The sequence below is a fragment of the Sciurus carolinensis genome, chromosome 1 (assembly GCF_902686445.1).
Source record: "Sciurus carolinensis chromosome 1, mSciCar1.2, whole genome shotgun sequence".
Lineage (NCBI taxonomy): Eukaryota > Metazoa > Chordata > Mammalia > Rodentia > Sciuridae > Sciurus > Sciurus carolinensis.
Genome location: NC_062213.1, coordinates 176,497,606 through 176,520,760, shown reverse-complemented (window position 1 = coordinate 176,520,760; position 23,155 = coordinate 176,497,606). Strand labels below are relative to the sequence as shown.

Below are 23,155 nucleotides of genomic sequence, written 5' to 3'. Positions count from 1 at the left end.
CCAGGGGCTCCCCTCTCCTATGAGAGCATTAGTAGTTGAGGCTAAAGCAGGGTGTATATCCCACCTCCACTCACACATGTACACAAAGCCTTGGTGGTTTCCTCTGTCACTTTAATTAAGACACAAGTGAGTAGGTAGCCTCCACAAGCTACATTCCCAGCATCCCCCCACATACCCTGACCTTTGGCCCAGAAGCTCCTGCTTCAGTGTGGGGTGGAAGAGGGAGCCTGGGTCCATAGTGACAGATTATTGCTGACCTCTTCAATGTGAGGAAAAAGGCCACAAGACCCTGGTGGGGGCCAGCCCTGAGTATTCCTCTCCCAAGTTTAAAGCAGAGAGGGGGAAGTAAGTGTCCAGCCCTTTCAACCCCCAGCTCTGAAATGGCAGAGGGCAATGAGGCCACATCCCTGGAGCTGTCCGCCAGAAGTGTAAGGAATGGAAGGCAGTGGTCCTTGGAGACCAGCTGTGGGGAGGGCAAGGCCAGTCCCCTGTTCAGTCCTGACCACCTGAGCCCTTGTCACAGGTGTAGGTGGGAAGGACACTGAAGGATGCTGCCCAAGGTGCAGTCCTGAGGCACTTAGGTGGGCATCTATCTAGGCCATGCTTCTCAGTTAGCCTTGACCTTGGCAATACTGGGAGCTCCATTTTGCTGAGGTACGCGGGGCAGGCGCTTGCCCTTGGTATAAGAGTGATACCAGAAGTTGGAGAACAGAATGAAGAAGATGGTGCCATACATCCAGATGAGGTGGATAATGACTGGGTACTGGTAGTTGCAGCTGGGCAAGAAGTAGTACTGGGAGATGTGCAGTGAGACCAGGACAAACTGGAGCTAGGATAGAGAAAAAAGCACAGGTCAAAATCAGCGAAGACTGGAGAGGGGCAAATGGGGGAGGGATGGGGTCAAAGGTTAGAGGTCAGATAAAGGCAGGATCCAGACAAAGAATGTTGGGATGGTTACAGAGCAGCAGACCCCTCACCAGCTGAATGGCTGTCATGTGTTTTTTCCACCAAAGGTAGGGTTGAGCCACAGGGCCAAGGGCAGACAATCCGTAGTACAGGTACATGATAACATGCACAGAGGAGTTTACCATGGCATGGAAAGAGCCCATTCCACCTGTGGGAGGGACAATAAAACAGGGTCAGGGGAGTTGGGCCTCTGGTTCCCAGTACTCACTCCTCCAAAGGCCTAGACCATTACCTGGAGCAATCTTTACCCCCCACCACCAGCTCCAGGGAAGCACTGAGTGATGGAAAACATGCAGGAAGGTCACCTGCCCATCTTTCTTCCGGAGAATAAAGATCACCTGAAAGAGTGCAGGTAGGTGTTCAGAGCCAGGAGCTTTCCCTCCCCACCTCCCCAGTTCATACATCTCATAACTACTTACGGTGTCTATCAGCTCAATGAACTTGGAGAAGAAGAAGAGCCAGGCCACTCGAACCATCTGCAAAAAGTCAGGGCAGCCTTAGGAACCCCACACACTGCTCCAAGAGCCTCTCTAAACTGGGCCATGAGCACAAGTCATCGATTATGACCTAACCCCAGCCCCTACTTACTTACCCTAAGTGCCTCAGGGCTGTTGGAATAATCCACAGGATCACAGCGCCAGGTGTAGGTACTCAGCCAGCCAGACATCAGGAACTGGGAAGAGTGTGAGTCAGACCACCAGAGTCCTGCTCCCAGCAATCCCCCCTCATCTCTAGCTGAATAAATGAATCTCAATCTCTGGAAAGGCTAGATGCTGTGCTCTGCTCCTCTGTCCCACCCCTTATCCTGCGGGCAGGAATTAAAGACTAGACATCCAGGCCCACCTCATAGACAATGTAGAGGGAGAGTGCCACCAGTGAGAAGTTGTAGGCAATCATGAAGCCTCTGAGTTGAAAAGGCTTCCGGTTAGCCATGATGCGAGGTCCAAGTGAGAGTACAAAGTACACGTATGTCAAGAGGATGGAGGTCATTAGCAGGGGGGACTTCATCAGAGGGTAACCCTGGACCCGGGGATCTGTGAATGAATGTCAAGGAATCAGGAAGAGTCATGGGTCTAAAGGAGCCTCATCAGATCTATACACATGAAGTCAGGTCACAAAGGTTCAAGGGATTCAAAGGGACTCTCCACTAGGACACAGCCCTAAATCCCAGGATCCCAGGAAAGAAGGGAGGGAAGGGCTTGTGGACAGCATCTCACCTGCATGCTTCATCATCTCCTGGTACAGGTTCATAACAGCCTCCATCCTGGCTAGGGACTATAGGGAAGGATGGAGGGACGACGTTAAACAGGGCACACTTATGTACCCCCATCCCACAACCGACCCACAGAGACAAGACACAGAACCAGACAACAGTCTAAAGACACAAAACTAAGACAACTCTGATGCCTCACAGTGAAAGGAAGGAACCACTGGGGTCTGGGGGAGGAGGAGGCAGTTTGGTGGGGGCATTTGCTCCCCGTGCATCCTGCCTGCCTCAGGGAGGACTACTCCACCATTCCTCTCCACATCTTACTCTCCTCAGCTCCTCTTTGTTGAGTTACTTCCTGGCCTACCCTTCTCAATTCCTGGTCTCTTTCTGGAGCCTTCCCTTCTCACCAACAGGGGGTTCAACTCCAGTGAACCTCCTCACCCTTCTTTGTCAAAGTCTCTCACCTCCCCAGCTCTAAGAGGGTATTCTTGTCTCCAGGGATTCTCCCTTTCAATCTATCCTCCCCTGCCCCTCCTCTCCCGGGTCCTTCTGGTTCAGTCCCTTGCTGGATCTCTCATCTCCCCAGGGTCCCTCCTCTCCCCTGCCGGGATTCTCACCTCCCCAGGCCCTTCCAGAACCTTACTGGTCTGTGGTTCCTCCTCTCCCTAGGTCTCTTCTCTGCCTGCCAGGGCTCTCACCTCCAGCCTCTCTTCTCCTCCCCTCTCCTTGTAGGCTCTCTGGGCTCTCTTCTCTTGAAGAGCCCTTCCTCTCTGGCAGCCTGGCTCTTTGAGACTCCTGCCCCAGTGGCTCCACCTGTCTGACTAGATCTGGCAGCAGCCCCGCCCTCTGCCCGCCCCCGCTGTATTGGGCATGGGATGGAGGGTGGGTCCAGGCCACAGGTCAGTGCCTAGGGGAGCAGGAACCACCAGGATTGGGAAAGTCAAATAAAGCCCCAAAACTCACCACCCACCACTCTGGACCAGCCAGATAAGCTAAGATCCTAGGTTCTCCAGAAATCTCTCCTGGCCCTGGTCCCAGCCTTGGTCCAAGGAATTGCTAAAAATCCACACCCAGCATCCTCTCCCAAACCAGCCATGAATTCTCAGTTTGTCCTACTTCAGAATGGGTACAAGAACCTTTCCTTTCCAGGGAGGGGCAAGGAAGCCAGTGGCATGTGAGGAGGTGGGGAGTGGAGGATGTCTCAGGAATCTTCCCCTCCCTCTGGGAGGGATCCCAATGGGCTAGGCGCCCTCCCCCTCAAGGGCCAAAGGAATGTCGGAGAGGGCTTACAGGGACACAAAAACCTCTGCCTAGACCCAGGAGAGCCTGGGACTAGGCTCTCCTGTCCCAGGGGAACCAGTCAACACTCAACAGCCAGGACAGCAGGTGCTCCCAGTTTCCTCCATTCAGAGGAAAACTTGTACAGTGCTCCATGAAGAAATGCACCTTCTGATATCCAACAGAAGCCGCATGTGCCCCTCTCGCACGCACATCTCAGACTCCCCAAACCTGCAGGTCATCCCACCCTTCTTCACACCCACCATGGTCAGGCCCCAAACCCTGCCTTCTACATATACACTCTCACAGCATGCACCACACAGAGAGCGAGCACACATCCACACGGCCTACACACCGCCTACCGGCCACAACTGCCTGCCTCTGACACCACCCCAACCAGCCTCTGTGGACTATGACATGCAGTCTCACGCCTGCTCCAGACTGCACTGGTCCTGGCACTCACATACCACCCTGCACAGCCCCGGGGCACTGTGTGCAAAAGCATATGCTCACAGGCTCAGGCTCAGGCCCACGCGCTCAAGTTACACACCACTTTACTCACACATGGTTTTGCTACTGGGAGGTGAGAGAACATCTGACCACTCACACCATACACTGACACACACCTCCCTCACATACGGATCTGTTTTGGCGGGCGACACTCCTCATTTCTTCATGCACAGTGACTCTGTTGGTGGCCTCTGCTGCTGACAGGGCCTAAGCCTTAGGCGTGTGCTCTCACCCAGCTCCTCTCTGGCACATGCGAGCTCCTTATCTCCCTCAACCACCAGCCTCAAGTTCACCCCCACGCACTCGAACTGGCACCCTGGAGGTCAGGAGGGACTCCGGGCCTCTGGGAAGGACCTCTCCCCAAGCTAGAGGGAAATCTGGGTGTGTCCCTCACAGGGGAACTTAGCCGGTTCCTTCCTTCCTTTAAGATGGATGGAAGGGAAAAGGACACCGGGCAAAGGAAAGGGAAGGGGAAGGGAGGAGAGGAGGGGAGGGAGAGGGCCAAGACCAAGAGGCGGGGGAGCAAGGCCTAGGTGTGAGCAAACGGGGGCCAGGCCGGAGGGGGGCGGGGAGGGAGGGTGCTGGTGAGGCCCGGCCCCAGGAGCTGGGACCTCCCACCCACTCGCCCCAGGAACAGCCTCGCCCACAGCCTGGGCAGGGAAGGGCAGGGCAGGGCAGGGCTAGCCGGGCCTGCCAGGCAGGGGGCGCCGGCACGTGGGGAGCTGTGGAAGGTCCAGACTCACCAGTGGGGGCCAGGCGGACAGCAGTGGAAGACTCAGGGGGGAGCAGGGCCGGAGAGCAGTCCCCAGGGCTATCCTGCCTGCCACTTCCTCATCTGCTGGGCCGACTTTCTGTCACCAGAGGGGGAGGGGGCGGTCCGGGCGGGGGGCGCCTGCTGATTGGGCGACCAGCCCAGGCAGGAGGGGCCGTCCAGCGCCGGCTGGGCCGCAGGGGCGGGGGCAGGGGCGGGCCGCCAGATCCCGGGGCAGGAAGCACACCCGGCCGGGCTCCCCACCCCTTCCCTCGCATCTCTCAGTCCGCCACGGCCGGTGCCTGCGGCCTGGCCCGTCTTGGGAGCACCCTTCTTCTCCTGACCTCCGGCACCCGATGGTCCCATTCTCGGCCCTCTGACCAGTCCACCAACAGAACCCACACATCCGCCGCCTGACGGCAGGCCCAATTGGGACTCGCGGAAGTTCCAGGGTTCATCTCTGTCCTGGAAGGGGGCAGCTAGGTGGGCTAAGGGTTTATTGAGGTGGCAGGGACGGCTTAGCGGGAGGGGAGCAACTGGCCACCGATGCCTTCCCACCGATCCTATAAACTTGGATGAGTCCTAGCATTAGGAGCCGCCAAGAGGATTTCCTGGAAAGGAGGTGGGAGAATACAAGTGGCCCCGGGCAAGAACTGTGAATCACTGGCCAAACTGGCCTTCAAGGTAGTGAAAGGGGAAAAAAGGAAGTGAAGTTGGCTGTGGTCCAACCTAGAAGGTCTTGAAGACCAAAGGGACAGTCTGATTTTTATTCTAGATGCAGAGGAGAAACTGAAAATTTTCAAGACTGTTATCAGGCTTGTGTCATTCATTCATCAAACATATGTTGCAAGACCATGTTAAGTTCTGATTACACTGTCCCTGGACTCATAAGGTTTATAGTCTAGGTGACCAGGGTACTGAAGAGAGACAAATGAGAGACAACAGCAGGACCTGGGGAAGAACCTGATAGGACTGGAGGAAGCAGACAATGTGGAAATTCACAAGAAGTACCATGTCTCTATATATGATTGTTGATTCTACACTACCTGGCCACCAACTAGACTTAATTATTCTGGCCAAGAACTAGGTTTCAGTGAAATTTCTACCTCCAGCAGCTCCTGGACAGTGCTTTGCCTACAGTGATCCAATAACTGCTTGTAGACTTGGATGGTGTAAATATGGACAGAACTGAGAGAACTCAGAAGAGGTGGTAGCTGGTTGGAATACCGTGTTCATAAATGGTGGGATATAGCTACGTGGAATTTTCATCCTAGACCTTAGGTAAGAAGTCAGAGCCAAAGTATAGCTCTAACCCAGCCCATTGGTACCTTCCCTTGAAAGGAAATGGCAAAAGAATCCAAGTATTCAAGAAACTTAAACTCCTTAGCATTGTACACTAGGGTCTGACCTGATCTAGTCTCTACCTAGTCTTCTTACTCTACCTATGTCACTCTCCTGGGTCACACCAGTGCTTTACCATCATACCTCCTCAACCCTCAAGCCTTACCCCTTGGCTCAGCACACGACAGTCAGGTCTCCCAGCCAGTAGGTCACTCCCTCCTCTTGATCCCATGATTTTACTCTAATTTTCAACCCCAACTACAAGCTCCTCTCAGCAGGGGCCATACTTTAGTCATCTCTGTGTATCTATTATCTGACCCACTCAGCTAAACCTCTATGTTTTCTGAGTGGATGTTAGAGTGAATGGGACAATGTGGGAAAGTAAAGAGATCAAGGAACCCAGAATCAAGTAGGAAAGAAAATAATTCAAAACCTTTTCCACTCCCCTCCACTTGGGAGCAGTATTCATGGAGCCAATCAATATTTACTGAAGGCCTAATGTCTTCCAGATATACTCTAGGGGCTTTGAGGTCACACCTGACTCTAAAGTCCTGAGTTTTAATGTTCCAATTAGTATCTGTATGACCTTATGTAAATTATGAAACCTCAATAAAACAGGAACAATAATAGTACCTATTTCACAGAATTACTGTGAAGGTTAAAGGAGATAACCCATGTGAAATGCATAGCATTGTCTCTGTCTCAACATTTAACTGACAGTGGGGAAGCAGCCCAATATATCAAGGTACCTATTTTTATATGGATTTGTGAACATCCATTTAATAAATATTTCCTAAACATTTACTGTGTGCAAAGAACTTTTATGAGAGAACTATTGAGGGGTTTTAAGTGTCCATCATGAGAGTCCACTAGAGACAGACAAAGCAGACTATTATAGATGATGAGACTATTTCAGAGGCCAGACATAGTAGTGACAGGATACTTCTTCAACTATAGATTTATTCACCTGGACCACATTGGTAAATGACCATGACAAGCTCTCAGTAAATGTTGATTGACTGACTACATGAATGAATGTGTTCAAAGACACTTTGTTCAGTCTTGTCCTAGTCCTGAGAGAAAGCATCTTCCAATATCTGATACAGATTCAAGTCTACCAAATGGTATTTCTGTGGCTCTGTGGTTCTTACAAAACACTCACATCCAGTGGGGGATGACAGGCAAATACATGAACTAGAGTAGTATGTGGTAAGTATCCCCTTAGAGATAAACCCAGAGGACTATGAAAGCTCTGGGAAAGAGAGGTGACTTCACACAAGATGGAGGTTACTTTTGAAGACTTCAAAGAAATGACACCAACGTTGAACATTAGAGGACACTTTCTAGAAGGCAGGGAAAAGCTTTCCAAGCAGAGGGACACATATATGTGAAAACACAGAAACAAAAGATGTGGCAGGTTTGGGCAACTCTAAGTAGTTTGGTAGGGCTTCAGCTCAGAGGCACATCAGTAAAGGTAGGAATGGTAGGCAGGAGTCAGTTTATGAAGAGTCTTGTAGCCCTGGTAAGAAGTTTGGATTTTATTCTGTTTGTTTTTCAGCACCAGCTGGGGAGCTTTTAAAATAGCATCTGGCTGTCAGCTCAGATTGATCCTAAGGGCTGTTTTTAATAGGAAGAGGCTGGAGCATGTTTATATGCTGTGTGGAACAAGGCATTGAGCTCCAGCACACGTGGAAGGATTGGTCTTTGGCTAAGAATACCTCACCGACTGAAATATGCGGAAGTGAAGAGTATCTGTTGGTGGGATGGGAGGAGACTGAGGGAGTTTTTATTTAAAGGAGTCTATTTTCCCTTTTTTCAGAAGGTAGGACATTCTCTCAACAGGGTTGTAAGATGAGGAATTTCTGGGAAATGATAAAAGTCTGGTACGGGTTATGGCAGGCACTACGCAGACTCTGTGAGCAGAGATGCTGGCCCCTCCAAGTGGGAGACCCTGAAGAGTGATGCTCCCCTGCCCAGCTCAGGAAGTGGGAGGCAGGAGGCAGAAATGGGACCCTTGGAGTCTGCAGGGAAGCTAGGTTCAAGGCCATGCTTTCTTCTACCTGGGTACAAGGAAAATCAAACCAGGGTGGGCTGACAAACTGGAGAAACTGAACCCACAGTTTTGATAAGGATGAAGGCCCATGGAATGGAGAAAGAATACTCAGTCCAACAGCTAAAATTTCACCTCCTTCCTAGAGTCTTCCTGACTCATGGGAAGTGAAGTGATGACTTCCAAGTCCCACCCTATGTGACTCACTCTCCATTCACTCCTCTTGAAGGGGCCATTCTTTGTTTTCTTTTCCCAGAAGGTAAACCAGTGGAGTCATTTCTCCAAGGGTCCAGTCTGAAAAATACCACCTGTATGAACTCTGTCAACTCTGCTCCCATGAGTTGTTTGAGGCTCTGTTTCAGCACAAAAATTAAAAGGGTCAGAGAAGTAGAAATGACAGTGAGGAAGAAATGGAAAAAAGCATTCCTGCGTGTTCACGAGTGAGTGGGTGGAACAGTGGAAGGAATAGCAAATGGGACTCACAGGCGATCAGCTAAGAGCAATAGGACCTGAGGGTCTTTGGTGAGGAGTGACAGAAGTGTCAGGTGGGAATAAAAGCAGCCTCCCGGTGGAATTCAAGCTTCTCCCTTCCCCATCCTGTAAAAAACAAAAGGCACTTCCTATATAGTATCCACACTGAGAAGCTGGGAGGGTTAAGCCCATGAGGACAGGGAGCAAAGATGAGGGCAAAGGGTTCACCAGTTAATCATTCTGAGGATCCCTGTGCCTCAATCAGCTAGCAGATGTCCTCTTCCTAAGACCCTGGATGAAGAGATTAGGTCTGGAAAAACATCTGGCCAGAAGGGAGAGACCACATGAAACACTCATCATCTGGAATTTGAAGGCATGCCTGGACCCCTAAAAAGTCAGGGGAAGGTCTGATTCATCAGTGGGTAGCCAGTGCCACACACTGTAGGTACCATTTAGTGTTCCTTGAATTGAAGAAACTCAGGAATAGGGAAGGAATGAGACTGAACCTGCAGGAAAAGCTCTGGAGAGAGAGAAAAGGGGAGGCTTTTTGTTAGGAAACAATCAGGGCAGGCTATCAGGATGGAGGACTTAGAAAGCACTGGAATATATGTGAGAAGAGCCAAGAGGGAAAAAGAGAAGCTTCCTACTCTATTTAGTACATTCTCTGAAAAGCATGAGACTAGTTGCTTTCCATATGCTCTTGTGGTTGGCTCCTGTAAGGAAGGTCAGTGTAATTATTGCCTCTTAGCAGATGAAAATAATAGAATCAGAGAGGTTGAGGTGTGTGCTCAAGATCACATAGCAAGCAAGGTGAAAGCAGCACAGGTCTTTCTGGCAGAGGAAAATGCAAGGACAAAGGAATGGACCCAGGAAAGCATAGGACAGGCACAGGGTAATACAAGGGATTCAGTTTGTCTAACGGATATGGTGAATGACAGGTTTTTCATATGATAGAAGGTTAAAAGGTAGGTTAGCTCGAAATCATAAAGTGTTTTGGATAAAAAAGTGAAGAATTTAGTTTGTCTAGGGAATGTCCCTGAAGATTGAATAGGAGGCTGATATGATCCCCATTATGTTTTGAAAGACAAAACTGACAGGTTTATTATCAAGAGGAAAGCAGAGGGAGGGAAACTAGCTGGGGACCCCCACAGAGGCACTGGCCAGACAAAACAAGGTCTCACCTAGACCAATGGTGGAAAGTGGGGAAGGAGTAGAGAGAAGACCGGGAACCAAGGTTGGTTAGTTGGATAACTCATGTGGAGCAAATGGAGAAAAAGAAAGTAATCTGGGATATCTGGAGTTTGAGGTGAGATGGCACATTCAACAAACAACTGAAACACAGCACTGTTAAATTCAGAAGAAAGGAAGGGGGTGGAGGAAAAAATCTCAGGATTCTCTGTTTAGATGAAACACATGAAGCGTACTACGAAGGCTGTATTCACTTTCCCGTCTTTGCTTTCATTTAAGGTTTTCCTTCTAGATTCCTCTAGTATACTAATCCTGGTGTCCTTCCCTATGTCCCCCATCAATCCAAGCTCTAAATGGCATTTAACCCTGGCAAACCCAAATTTCTTCCATGAGTTGAGATATAATGATGTGGAGTGGAGAAATACAGTCACAGTTCAGAGATTTGAGCCCCTGGGTCTATCTAAAATTATTTGCATAACCCAAATATGATTGGGTCCTTTTTTTTTTTTTTGGTTAAGCTAATTTAATTGTAATGTGTCATAATCAGAAGTTTAATATATCACCAGATAAAAATGATTTCTCAGGAGAGAGAATAAGGGTAATAGCATTTGAGTGCTAAGATTTGCTGGAAGGTCCTTGCATGCCCTTCTAAGAAGCTTGGACTTTATCCTATAGGAAATTAAGAGATACTTACAGGTTTGAATTTTATTTGAAATAAGCTCAGTACCTTTTGAGGTCAGAACTATAATCCTATTTCACAGAGGTGGCAACTAAATGTCTTGGAAGTGAAGTAACTTGCCTAAGGTCATACAGTGGGTAAGAGTCCAGGCCAGGATTTGAACTTATACAAAATAAATTACCATAGACTCTTAAGTGCTATAATGGAAGTGTGTAGAGGTACAGGAGAGCAGTAGTTTAAGAATGATCAAGTGTACAGGGAAGAGGTGATGAAGATTTTACAGAAGCAGATGACACTTGGAACTGGAAGGATGAATTTTCCACCAGGTAAACAAGGGATAGGAGCAGGAAAAAGAGATGGCAGACATTCCAAGTGGGCAGAACATGTCAAGTCATAGAGGTATGAGGCAGCACATGGCCCATGGATATTTATTTTCTTATGGCTGTAGCAGAGAACCCAGCAAAGTGGTAAGACTGGTGGAAGGAGCTTGGGTTGTGGCTCAGTGGTAGAGCACTTGCCTAGAACTTGCCTGGGTTCGATCCTCAGCACCACCTAAATTAAACAAAGGTATTGTGTCCATCTACAACTGAAAATATTTAAAAGAATGGTGGAAGATGCCATAAAACATAGTCTGAAGGACTGGTGATGAGGGTGAGGGGTAGACAGGCAAGCATGGAGCTCTGGTAATGAGACCCAGCAAATTACACATGGCCACTCATGAAGACCTGAGTCCAAATTGGCAGGCCCAGACAAGTGAGGCAAGGACCCATCCCAACTGCAGAGAGAGAAATTCAAGTGGTGAAGGGACCCTCTGGGAGAGAATGTAGGAAGACTGGAACTGCATCTTTAGCTAGTTTGAACAGAGGGGAAATACCATTCAGAAATGATGAAAAAAAAGATTCTGGGTGAGGGAACTTGTCATTTGTGCTCAAATTGAAATAATACAATTTAAGACCAAAATGGGACTTAAGAGAAAAACACAGGCAACAACTAAGTGGGAGAAATAAAAATCACAAAATTAGATTAAAAATTGATTCATGTGGCCAGGCAGTGGCACATGCCTATAATCCCAGAGGATCGGGAGGCTGAGACAGGAGGATCATAAGTTCAAAGTCAGTCTCAGCAAATTAAGAAGGCACTAAGCAACTCAGTGAAACCCTGTCTCTAAATAAAATACAAAAATAGGGCTGGGGATGTGGCTCAGCGGTTGAGTGACCCTGAGTTCAATCCCCAGTATATAAAAAAAAAAAAAAATTGATTCATATGCCAGGCAATCCAATGTAAAAATGTCCCCGTATCCCCTCTGCACTAGTTGCTAGAGAGATACCAAAGGGAATGAAATCTGCACAAAAGGTATCTCCTGAGGATAGTTTCTGAGGCATTAGCACAGGAGAGCTGCAGAGGGAGAGGTCTCAATCTCTTAGAGGGATTGGTTAATCATTTATTCAAACAATTACTGAGAGCAGATTTCTAGCTGATCTCCTAGGGATAGCTAATGTATACTGAATTCCTCCTGCTGCTAAACACCATTCTAAGCATTTAACCCACTTAAACTTTGCAGCAATCCCATGAAATGCCACCATCATTATCATCCACAGGAATAAGAAAATAGTCATAGATAAACTAACTTGCCCAAGGTTACACAGCAAATGGCTGGGGTAGGATATGAACCCAGGCAGTTCTGGCACTAGAACTTGCTCTTTCAACCAAAATGTTATTTTATACTACCTCTCCAAAGTCAAATCATAACAGAAATAACACAATGGCACTACCAGTGGTAGTGTTTATGATGGGCCAGATGCTATAGTATGCCAGACACACAATCTTGCTAAAGATCTCTCAGGTCTCAGGTGGGAGAACTGTGATTCAAACTCTGACAGTTCAGTGTGCTTAAACTTGAGGGACAATAAAATGCAGCAGGATCCAGAATATGCTTGTACAAGGTACAAAAGTGGAGCATAAAACAGGAGGTAATTGACTTTGGTGTTGACTTGTGAACAAACTGGGATGATGGAAAGCTTCACTGGGGGGTGACTTGTGAGATGAATTGTTAAAGATAATTGGGTATTCGTCTGACAGAACAATAAAGCAAAGCAGAGGAACAGTGTGGATAAAGGAATGGAGGTTTGAAAGAGCCTATTACATTCAGGAAACTGTAAGCAGTTTGTATGGCTTTTGGAATTAAGTGGAGAGTAAGACAATATAGAAGATTAAGTCAGGAGGAGGCAAGGGGTTAGAGCACAGAATCCTACTTGCCTTTCCAGGAAATGTGAGCTACTTTTAAAACTTTTCCAATGAAGTGAATGTTATGTCCACCCTCCTTCCCACACTCCCACCAAAAAACAAAACAAAACAAAACAAACAAACAAAAAAAAAAAACCAGGAAATGTGGTGTCTTAGCTTGAAACCCTTCAGACTAGCAGGAATTCTTTGACATCTATTTTCTCTTAATAATGCATGCATACTAAATTTGCATTCCACTTTAAATTATTTACCCTCAAATGAAAATTTCAGGATAATTTCATCCTGTGACTTTCAGTATGCCTACCAATATGCCAGGTTATGTGGACCCCAGTTTGAGAAACGTGGGGACTGAACTATCAAAAAGATTTTAATCAGGGAGTATGGGATGAGATTTGTTTAGAAAATCTATCTTGCAGCCTTTTAGAAGACAAGCTAGATATCTAATCAGGCCTGGAGATAGGGAGTCTGAACAATATTTTTATGGAGAGACTCAGGGGCAGGATGGATGGATATTGAAGAAAGAAATTGATAGGTTTTGGTATCAGATTGGCTAATCAAGGGGACTAACTTGGGAACATGGAGGAAGAATAGTTTACAATAGGTTCCATATTCCTGGTTTAAGTAACCCTGGAAAACTAGAAAAGAAACAGATACAGAGGAAAGGATGACTGGATTTAGACATCTACAACCGGAGGATTCTGTGGACCATGTAAGTAGAGATGCCCAACAAGAATCTGCAGCTTAGCAAAGAGGTTTGGAACTAAAAGTAAAACTTGTTTGACTTATGCATATAAAAATGGTAGTCACAGAGAAAGCAGGTAACATAAGAAAAAAAAGAGGGTTGAGAACAAATTCCAGAGAATAGCCACATTCAAGAAGCAAGCAGAAGTACAGAAGTCCAAAAACTGCAGAGAAGGAATGTTCAAAGAGGTGGGAGAACAAGGAGAATGTATGCCATGGAAGCCAAGTGGGAAGAGAGAGACATAAAGGAAATGGTCAGTGCTGTTAAATGCTGTGGAGATATCAATATAAGAATTGGGAAAAACTCATGATTTAGCCATTAGATAAACAACAGTCTTTGATATCATTTCAGAGGAATAGTGGAAGCAGAAGCCCAAACATAGGGCTAAAAAGTGAATGGGAGGTAGAAGAGATGGTGATTGTTGTAGGCTCTTTTTTCAAGTGTGCCTGTGAGTGAGTTAGCAAGAGAGCATACAGGGTCAAGAAGGATTTTTAACATGGAAGAGACACTAAAACAACATTAACTAGGGCCATGAAAATAGGTGAAGTCCAGAAAAATTAGCAAAAAGAACAAAGGATGGTCTACACGTGGGTTGTGGGCAAAACATGATGAAGAATCGAAAGGGCCACAAACTAAGAAAGTAGGGTGACACTGAGAAAAGGCAGTGTAAGGCAGAGAGAAAGGAGGAAAGGGCCAAGGGCACTTTATATTTGAACTAACAGAGAAGGTTACTGTCATTAAAAAGTACGATTTCTTGCCTATGCCAAGGGAGTCTCTCTCTACAAATATCTTGCCTAGGGAAGACAGAGATGTCAGAGTGGGAGGTGACTTCTGAAATATTTGTACCTCTGCAGTAACTTACCACCTCTTTGATGAGTCTTCACCAGAGAACGATATGAAAGCTAGAAAACAGGGTCAGAGAATGGTCTAGAGGGATGTTGGTAGTATGTAAAGTTGCAGGCAACAGAGAGGGAACTTTAAGAGTAGTTTGTAGCAGTGTGGGGGACTTAGGGAATGATCAAGGGAAACACTGGCAAATCTAAGTAACATAGTCCTACAGTGAGGAAAACAAAACCATGCCTGGGGACAATAGGCTTGAGAATCACTGCCAGAGACTGCTAAGCTAGAAAGAGTGCTGGAATCAGTCAAGAAAATTAAGTTCTAGGAATTCAGGAACTTTTTTCAATTCTGTGCCCAGGGAAGTTGCCATGTCCACATGATAGCTGACATCCTGAGAGCAAATGACTTATCAAGAGGCCACATAAGGAACCCAGGATCTGCCGCAGTGATACATGGGCACTCAAGAACAAAAAAGAAGTTGTTAAAAGAGAGGAAGTTTTTCCTGAGGGACATGTCAAAGTACAGAAGGTAGAGTTTACCTTCTGTTCCAATCAAAAAGCCCTTTTTTTAATTTGGTGATAGGGTCTCACTAAGTTGCTGAGGCTGGCCTTGAACATGGACTACTCCTGTCTCAGCCTCCCAAGTATCTGGGATTACAAGTGTGTGCCATCAAGCCCAGTGCCCCTGTGCATTTGAGACTTTCAGGCAAAAGCAACATCAAACATCCCTAAATTGGCATTGTGAACTCTCAGGGCTGAGCAGAAGAGGGAGCACAGCTCCTGGTCAATGCTAAACTGCAATAAGTTATCCCCCCAAATCTGAGGCAGATAGAAGAAAATATTCACCCTTTAGTTGTTCCTCTAGGAGCTGACCCAGGGTGGGCGTTTGGAAGGATTCAGTCTCCGTCCTGCCTGGTGCTGGGATCAGCTCACACGGCTCCTGTGTCCATGGGACACAGAGAATACATTGTCCATAAGGAGGATTATTCTGTACAAGAATCTCAGACAAAGGGAGAGGTTGTTTCCAGCTGCTTGGGGGAGGTGGAAAGGGGGTGGAAAGGGGCCCAGCCTTGCACTGGGGCATTCCTGCAGAGTTCAGCTTCTTTCCAACAGCAGCAGGGCAAGAGGTGGGCAATAACATCCCTTCCAGGTCAGGCCTAATGATGGGGCCCATTATGGAGCAGGAAGGAGCACCTGGCTACAACCTATCTTAACTGTTTCCCAAGAAAGTTCATAGCTGAGTGAAGTGAGCCAGCTAAGTAGGGAAGCAATACACACAGGGAGCGGAAGAGAACAAGGCAACCCCAGCAATGAACAAAAGGATTCAGCAATGACCGAATCCTAGCCTCAAGGGAGAACTGGAGAGGTTCTAAACAATGGGCGTTAGGCTGACATTAATTCAATAAGCTTCCATCTTCAGTGGGATGAACTGTGCTGTGGTATTTGAGGTTTCACAGCTGTTGCTTCTTTCTCCATCCCAGAAACAAACTTGGGAGACAAGACCTAATCCCTTTCTCCCAGAGCCCTATAGGTAGGAGAAAGTACAATCCCTGAGTGAAATAGCACAGTAAGAAACAGAGAAGCTACCAGAGTAGGCCAAGGGTCATGTTTTGTAAATCCTAAATCTAGGCAAGTAAACAGGTCATGTCCTCTTCTTCAAAAGAAACTCCATATACATTCCATTCTTAGGGACTGTTAGGGATGAGAGATACATTCTCTCTATTCTGGGTTCTGGGTTGTATGGGCCCCCAAATGGGAGATGTGACAGATTTGTGTACCCAGAAGTGGAAGGTGGAAATGAGAACATGTACTCACAGAATGACTAACACTGAGGTATGAGCACTCCAGAATAAGAAGGTTGCTTAAAGGCACAAGATTTAGGTAAAGTTATGCATATATTTTTGTTGGGACAGAAGGATGTTTCTGTTCTTGGAGGACACGGAATCCACTTTAATAGCAAGGTGGGAATGAAGTCGATATCAGGCTGAGACAACAGAGAAACATGGGGTTGGTACCATTGGTGAAGTAAAGGACAGAATCACCAAAAGCTGCTCCAGGGGTTCTGAAGAACCATGGCTGGAGCTCTGTCCAATATCCTAGTTTAGCTCTGACGTTTCCAGTGGGAAGGGAAGAGCTGAGAAGATAAACACCTGACTGGGTTAATGGGCCAGACTATTCAAATGGGGGAAAAGGTCCGGTGTTGCCTCAGAGCTGTAGGATTCCCCTACTGCAGTGTATTGTTCAAGGCTGGCCTTGAACATGGACTACTCCTGTCTCAGCCTCCCAAGTATCTGGGATCACAAGTGTGTGCCATCAAGCTTTATGGACACCATTTCTCGTCTTGTTGGGACAGGAAGTCTTATTGGGACTGGAACAGGCAACATCTGGGACCACTTGTCCCAGCCTCTGCTGCCACAGCCTGGCAGAGTGCTGTCTGGCACCAACAAAGGCCAAAGTACCAGTGTGATAGAAGAGAATAGGAAATGCAACCAAAAGAATGGGCAGGAAGGAAGTCTCAGGGTTTTGAGCTCAAAGCTAATTAAAGACCAATATTTTATAGAGAACAAATTTGAACTGCCTTGCAGCACTCACTACTGCAATTGTCTCTGATCCCTATATTGGCTCTCTCATAAACTGCTGTCAGACAACCCTGAGCCAGTGAATATCAATTTAAATACTTATATTTCATAAAGAAATTCTTTGGTCCACCTCTGCTGATTCAATCCCTGCTCTTGCTCACAAAGGAGTACAGAGAAAGGCAGCATAGGCTGGCTGTCTAAACACACTCTGCTCTTCAAATTCATAAAAGCAGGCAGTGGTACTGGGCTGCCCACTCCCACTATTGATCTGGCTCTTATCTAAGCCATAGGCTTAATGAAATGGAGGAAAACCATCCTGACCAGAGTGCAGGAACAAAGCACAATTATACAGAAACTAAACCCTGAAGACAGTGTAAAAGGCAATCCCCTCTTCCTCCAAAAGAAGAAAAATAAGTCCAGAGGAAGAAGGGGATTTTATGTACTACAGAAAAACCCTTTCCCACACAGTCTTGGTTGGCAAAGTACCTACTAGTCCCTTGATATCTTCCTTCATGTGTACAGGGTGTGATAAAGGATGGGGCTTTTTACCTATTTCCCCATATAAGAATTTAACGAGCCTTCAGAGATGGACAGGCCCAAGTTTCACTAGCGTTGTAGGTAGATGGTTTGTCCCCACCCAGAAGCCTGTTCATCTGCACTTAGAGGGACAGCAGAATGGAACCTGAGTGGAGAGGCCTGAGCCAATATGCCTTTAAGGACATACAGGCTGTTACAGTTTCTGGTAGCACAAAATAAGCACAGACTTATTTGATTCTGGGTCCATCAGCTCACCATTGACATGGAACAGTAGCACATCAGGTGGGTTCTGGATCAAGAACTGAGGAGGGCAGGGTAGAAAAGTGGCTATGAAAATGACCATTTATTGAATACCTATTATTTCATACACTGGGCTAAGTGTTTTACATTCATTTTCTAATTTTAATCCTCATAACAACCCTATGAGGTAGGTATTATCACCATTTATGAATGAGAAAACAGGCTCGGAAAATGTAGGTCAGTTGCCCAAAGTCATATAGCTAGTCACCAGTGGAGCTGGGATCTGTCTGTTGCTGAAAGCCCATGTTCTTTTATTGTACCCCTCTAGGTGAGCCTTGAGCAAAGGTAATATGACTGCACAACTGTGCAAAGATCACCTGGTAGTGAAGGCTGCCATTCACACTCACCGCTGGTAGGGATGCATTGAAGCTGACTTGATGTTGGTTTTTATTCCACTTGGCAATTTCCCTAAAAGGAATACGAAGAAAGACATCTGAGGCAAGGCAAGACTTTCACAATAAATCAGAAATGTGGTTTCTCAGGTTCCCTCCTGCCATCTCCTTTATCACTGCAGAACCTCTGTGTCATCTGACCCTGATTGGCAGAGATCAGAGGTGTGGTTCTTTAATACCTGCCTCCCTGAAGACATCTAGGAGGAAATGGGTGATTTGGGAGAATAGTGGGAGAAATGTTCTGCTTATCTACTCCTAGCAAAGACACATAAACCTGTGTGATCCCTGTTTGGTGTCACAGATAAAAGCATACTCTATTCTTGCATATCTGTAATCCCAGTTACTCAGGAGGTTGAGGCAGGAGAACTGTAAATTCCAGGTCAAGCCTGAACAACTTAGCAAGACTCTGGCTTAAAAAAAAAAAAAAAAAAAAAAAGACAGGTGGGGATATAGCTCAGGGTAGAGTGCCCCTGGTACCAAAAAAAAAAAAAAAAAAAAAAAAAACTTTATTTTCTCTTGATTTAGTTGGGCTTTTTCCTAGACAGCATGGAAGAAATACCTCTTCTGGTTGCTTGCATCTTAACTCCCCCAGACTGTTCTCATAATTACTAAAAGTGAGTACAAGAGAAGGCAGGAAGGCAAGAGAGACAGGATACAAAGAAAATAATATCTACAGGAATAGGAAACTGCTTGCTTGTCAATTCCTGATGCATCTTCCAAATGATCTTGATTAAGATCTGACCAATGATTCCTCCACCCCACTTTGGTACTAGGAATTGAACTCACTTAACCACTGAGCTACATCCCCAGTCATTTATATTTTTTATTTTGAGGCAGGGTCTCACTAAATTTCTTAGGGCCTCACTAAGTTGCTGAGGCTGACTTTGAACTTGCAATCCTCCTGCCTCAGCCTCCTAAGCTGCTGGGATTACAGGCATGCACACTGCACACAGCTGACCATTGATTTTTCTACCTAAGAAGAGACACTGACCACACACCTAATTTTCAGAATAAATGGGACAGACAACTGAGAAAGAGGTGTGAACATAGAAATTGAGAGCAGTTTCTGCTATTCAAAGTTCTTCCTTACTCTCTGGTACCTGTTGCAGAGTTTCAGATGAGAATTTTTACTGCTGAAAATTGTTTTCTGAGTCACTATGCAAAGGAGAAAATCCCCAGTCTGTGGATGCTGGGGGCCCAGATAATCCTGGTCATTCCTATACCCATTCAAAGTCATTTACATTTCCACCCTGGCCACCTTACCGGGTTGACCTGCTTGAGCCATTTGCACTCCACTGAGCATAGGCTGCTGCTGGCTTGGAGCTCCTGCCATCTGTACTTGCTGAAGTCCTGAGGTTCCCGCAAGGATTGTCCCAGCTCCTGGCTGGCCTGGCTGGCCAGGACCACTGCTGCCTGAAGGTCTCCAATTAGACAGACCCTTCCCAAAGGCAACAGCTGCCACCAAGGCATTGGTGTCTGTAGGGTTAAAGGTCTGCTTGTTTGGTCGGAGACCTAAAGAAAAAGGAGGACCATGAAATATACATCTGATCCTAGGACTACACCTAGCTGGAGGGCCTGCAAAGATTGCCAGGGCTTGGAGTTCTGACTTCAGCATCATGTAGACTTCTTCACAGTCCAGGGAAGAGCCAGAATACTCCCAAACCTATCTCCAAATTTTCCCTTTTCACTTTGCCATTCTTCTACCTGCTCCAGGGTTGGTTTAAATACAAAAGGCTAGCAGTATGGAAGCAAACCCTTTCTAAAGCAGAAGATTCATTCTGTATCTTCACTTCATTACCACTCAAACCACCATTCCTATCCCAGTGTTCTTATTATATACCTCTCCCTCTGTTACCAATATGTCTTTACCTCCACTCTCTGATTCTCGCTCCTCTTTGCTGATTTTCTCCAGAAGGTTTGAGCACATTTTATTCAAGCTCTGAATCTGCTTCTGTAACATACGAATTGGTGCAATGATTAGGATAAATAGGAAATGACTATGGAGGAATTTCTTCCAGGGACAGTTTAGTGTAATAATTGAGTATCTCTACTACACAGAAGTGATAATGTCTGCTTCTCATCAAGGGATCAGGGTGGGGGCATCAGGGCAGTGACAGTCCAACCTGAGCTGCATCAGCACCAATACGGGCAGCATCTGTTGTCAGTTGTTTCTCCTGCTCTTCAACCTCAGGATCAGGCTTCGTTCTCAGATGATCAGGGACCACCTCATGGCTGAAAACAGGCACCCGTCCTTCAGTCTGTCGCTGTAACACAAATTTTATTGATCCTACCATGCACTCCCAAGAATTAGATCCAGTCTTATTTCCTTCCCAAGGGCAAACAGTGCATTTTCAGGGAAAACACAACCTGAAACACAATAGCTTGCTTTTTAGAACACTGTCCCTTTCACTCTATCTATGATTTCTGTCTTCTCACATGGCTATCTCTATAATTAAGGGCAAATTAAATTCCTCTCCTTGCCACATTTTCTTCAAAGATTGGAATAGACAAAGTCACAAAAGGAGAGACTCTTTTTTTGCAAGTCAGATGTTGGAAGAGAAAAGTCTTGGTAATATAGGCATCTGGATTTTAATAGCACTATTTGGGAGCTACTCCACCTCCAGGACAAAAAAGCAAGGCCTCCAAACTGCAGTCCTTCCTTCTCACTGCCACATACCATTCCACATTCAGAACTTCTAGAATAACCAATCATAAATTGTGCTCTTGGGGCTGGAGTTGTAGCTCAGTGGTAGAGCACTCACCTAGTATATGTGAGGCACCACATAAAAATAAATTAATTAAATTTAAAAAATTGTGCTCTAGACTTTAATCTAAGAATTTAATTTCCCAAATTGTACCCTTTTTCTCTTCTTACCATGAGATCTTCATCTCGATCTGGGGACAGGACCAGAGGAATAATTACTTGGTTACGGAATAGTGGTGTCTTCTCATGCTTCAAAACCTTGTTCAGGGTGTTCAGTTGTCCAGAGAGCAATGCAAAACTGTCCAGGACAGAGGGCCTGGTGGTGGTAAGAAGGTGTCAGAATGTTCCAACCCTTCCCTATAAAGTAATCTTTAAGAGGCTCAAAAGACTCATAACCCTAGGACAAGCCTAGGCGAGAACCTAATTGGCTAACGGGAATGACGGGGTTAGAAAAGAAGGACACACTTTCAGTTTCTGATACAGATGCAGAAAAAAGGCAGTTCATTGTTTGAAAGGGGTAAGAAATAGTGGCAAAATAGGAATCATAGCTACAGTGTTACAAATGAAAATTCAGAAACTGGGTAAAATTCTCCTTTCCAACCTGGAAATAAGAGCCACTATTTCTGAGTAGATTGGATTTAGAAGACTAAAAGCCACATCTGTGGAAAGAGATCCAGCAGAAAGGACCTCCTCACCAGAAAAAAAAAAAAAAAAAAAAAAAAATCAAAGGATAAGAATCAAAAGCTAGAAAAAACTTGGCTTGGGAAACTGAGCATTTCTCTCTGCTTCCTTGCCATGGAGGGCCTAAGCCAAACTTTACTTGTTCAATATTGGGCAACCCAACTCTTTCCAAATCAAAAGATGTTTGCAAACTGATAAATGGTTACATCATTAGAAATGTTCTATCCATCAGAAGGCCTGGCCCCCCACCCAGTAAGCCCTCCTCAGCTTGCCCTGGCAACCCTTACCAGGTTAGCCGGTCATACTCGTTTTCCAACTTATAAATGAAACTTCCCAGTGAGTTCTTCAGATCAGCCACTTGACTCAGCAGTGCATCTAATGATGCCTCAAGCTGCTTCTCCTCTCGCTGCACAAATAGGAACAGGTTGGTTATCCAGATATATGTAAGTGTGACACATACAGAATAAAGCTGAAAAGTCAAATTGTTTTCTATCTTTGGTATTTGAGTAACAGCATCAACCCTTAGACCTTTCAACCTGTTCACCTGACCTCAACTCCTTCTACCTACCCAGATTTTCTTCTCTTATCACCTCCAAATCCAAGCATGGTTCTTCTTGTGTTTTTTAGGTACACCCTACTATCCCTCATTGAGAAATTTCACCAGACCCAATACCTGTAGTTCATTATCTTACGGGTGTACACATGTACACTGTCTTCCTCTTTCTTAGAATCTGCCTTGTAAACCTAGCTATTCTTGTCAACAACACAATTTTGGGGAAATCTGCCTATACATAAAGCTTTCTCTGAATACCAGCTCTGTACTCTCTCTGCCCTGCACCTTAGTTTTTATTTCTCCTTAGCATTTGGTGTTTCAACCTTCTCTCAGCTAAGTTAATGTGTACTCATTTATCTCTGCCAATATTCCCGTGCCTCTTTTCCAAGCTCTGTTGACCTACAAGCATTCATTGAGAGACTATGAGATGTAAGTAACTACATGGCAAATGAAAAACAAGAAAACCCACGTTTCTAAGCACCAGACAATTTTAAATTCTGGGAATCTGTACAGCATTTCCTTTCCATTGTCTGATGCTCTTATTTTACTCCATTTCTTCACCCTTAAAAACGATTGGGCACAAGCTGGGAAGAATGATGCAAAGCAGTCTTACAAACCTGGCAATGTGCCTGACAGGAGCCTGACTTTGGGTTCCACCCAAGTCTGAGATTTTTATAAACAGTTTAGCTTTTGGCCTCCGCGGCCCACAATTCCTTCAGCCCTTGGGCTTCAATTACAGATCCCTTGTTTGTCTTCCTCCAACAGCCTAGCTCGGGGCCTGGGTCAGTCCATCACTTTCTTGGACTGCATCTCAGTTTTCCAAATGACAACCTGATCCTTTACAACACTCAGGGAAGTTAGCGCTGCCTCTTTTCTCTCGACCTGGCCGAGTCCTTCTCCGGTTCAGCCTCAACCCCCACTGGCCTCTGCGCTCCTTTTCCAGTTGGCCTCGTCCCCACACGCCCATTCTGTTTTTTCTTAAAAGCCGCAGGCTCTGACCCCTCCCCTCAGTCTCAGCTCCTCACTCTCCGCCAGGTCACTCCTGGTTCCGCTATCCCGAGCTAGCTATCTGCCAGTAGGCCCAACAGGGTTCTCACCTGCATTGCTTCGGCTGCGGTTGCAGCAACGACTTCCTCTTCC

General features: G+C 46.2%; 2 protein-coding genes across 8 annotated transcripts; both read right to left on the bottom strand.

Annotated features, from left to right (window-relative positions):
* Positions 1-90: 90 nt before the first annotated feature.
* On the bottom strand, positions 91-19,473 carry Elovl1 (ELOVL fatty acid elongase 1). 7 transcript variants are annotated; one of them, XM_047551706.1, is made up of 9 exons: positions 19,341-19,473; positions 18,033-18,093; positions 2,184-2,241; positions 1,810-2,000; positions 1,559-1,639; positions 1,386-1,442; positions 1,199-1,304; positions 978-1,114; positions 91-829 (listed from the first exon to the last, which is right to left on the bottom strand). In XM_047551706.1, exons 3-9 carry the CDS (start codon positions 2,227-2,229, stop codon positions 608-610), a joined length of 840 nt encoding a protein of 279 aa, XP_047407662.1. In that variant the 5' UTR covers positions 2,230-2,241; positions 18,033-18,093; positions 19,341-19,473; the 3' UTR covers positions 91-607. The 7 variants fall into 7 exon arrangements, with proteins under 7 accessions (XP_047407662.1, XP_047407621.1, XP_047407612.1 ...); XM_047551665.1 differs by lacking the exons at positions 18,033-18,093; positions 19,341-19,473 and adding an exon at positions 4,708-4,856; XM_047551656.1 differs by lacking the exons at positions 18,033-18,093; positions 19,341-19,473 and adding an exon at positions 4,094-4,418.
* On the bottom strand, positions 17,710-23,155 carry Med8 (mediator complex subunit 8). Its single transcript, XM_047551718.1, has 7 exons — positions 23,113-23,155; positions 21,750-21,868; positions 20,953-21,097; positions 20,201-20,341; positions 19,947-20,028; positions 19,341-19,589; positions 17,710-18,093 (listed from the first exon to the last, which is right to left on the bottom strand). The coding sequence occupies exons 1-7, from the start codon at positions 23,116-23,118 to the stop codon at positions 18,029-18,031; spliced, it is 807 nt and encodes a 268-aa protein (XP_047407674.1). The 5' UTR covers positions 23,119-23,155; the 3' UTR covers positions 17,710-18,028.

Bases quoted from the DNA above. Each gene is read 5' to 3' on its own strand.
- Elovl1 (XM_047551656.1), bottom strand. From the start codon at position 4,123: ATGAGGAGTGTCGCCCGCCAAAACAGATCC. The intron at 2,242-4,093 runs GTATGTGAGGGA...CCTTCCCTATAG, and splicing joins TCGCCCGCCAAAACAGATCC to TCCCTAGCCAGGATGGAGGC. The intron at 2,001-2,183 runs GTGAGATGCTGT...ATTCATTCACAG, and splicing joins GGAGATGATGAAGCATGCAG to ATCCCCGGGTCCAGGGTTAC.
- Med8 (XM_047551718.1), bottom strand. The intron at 20,342-20,952 runs GTAAGAAGAGAA...TTTGTGTTACAG, and splicing joins ATCGAGATGAAGATCTCATG to CGACAGACTGAAGGACGGGT. The intron at 20,029-20,200 runs GTTGGACTGTCA...CGTATGTTACAG, and splicing joins TTGGTGCTGATGCAGCTCAG to AAGCAGATTCAGAGCTTGAA.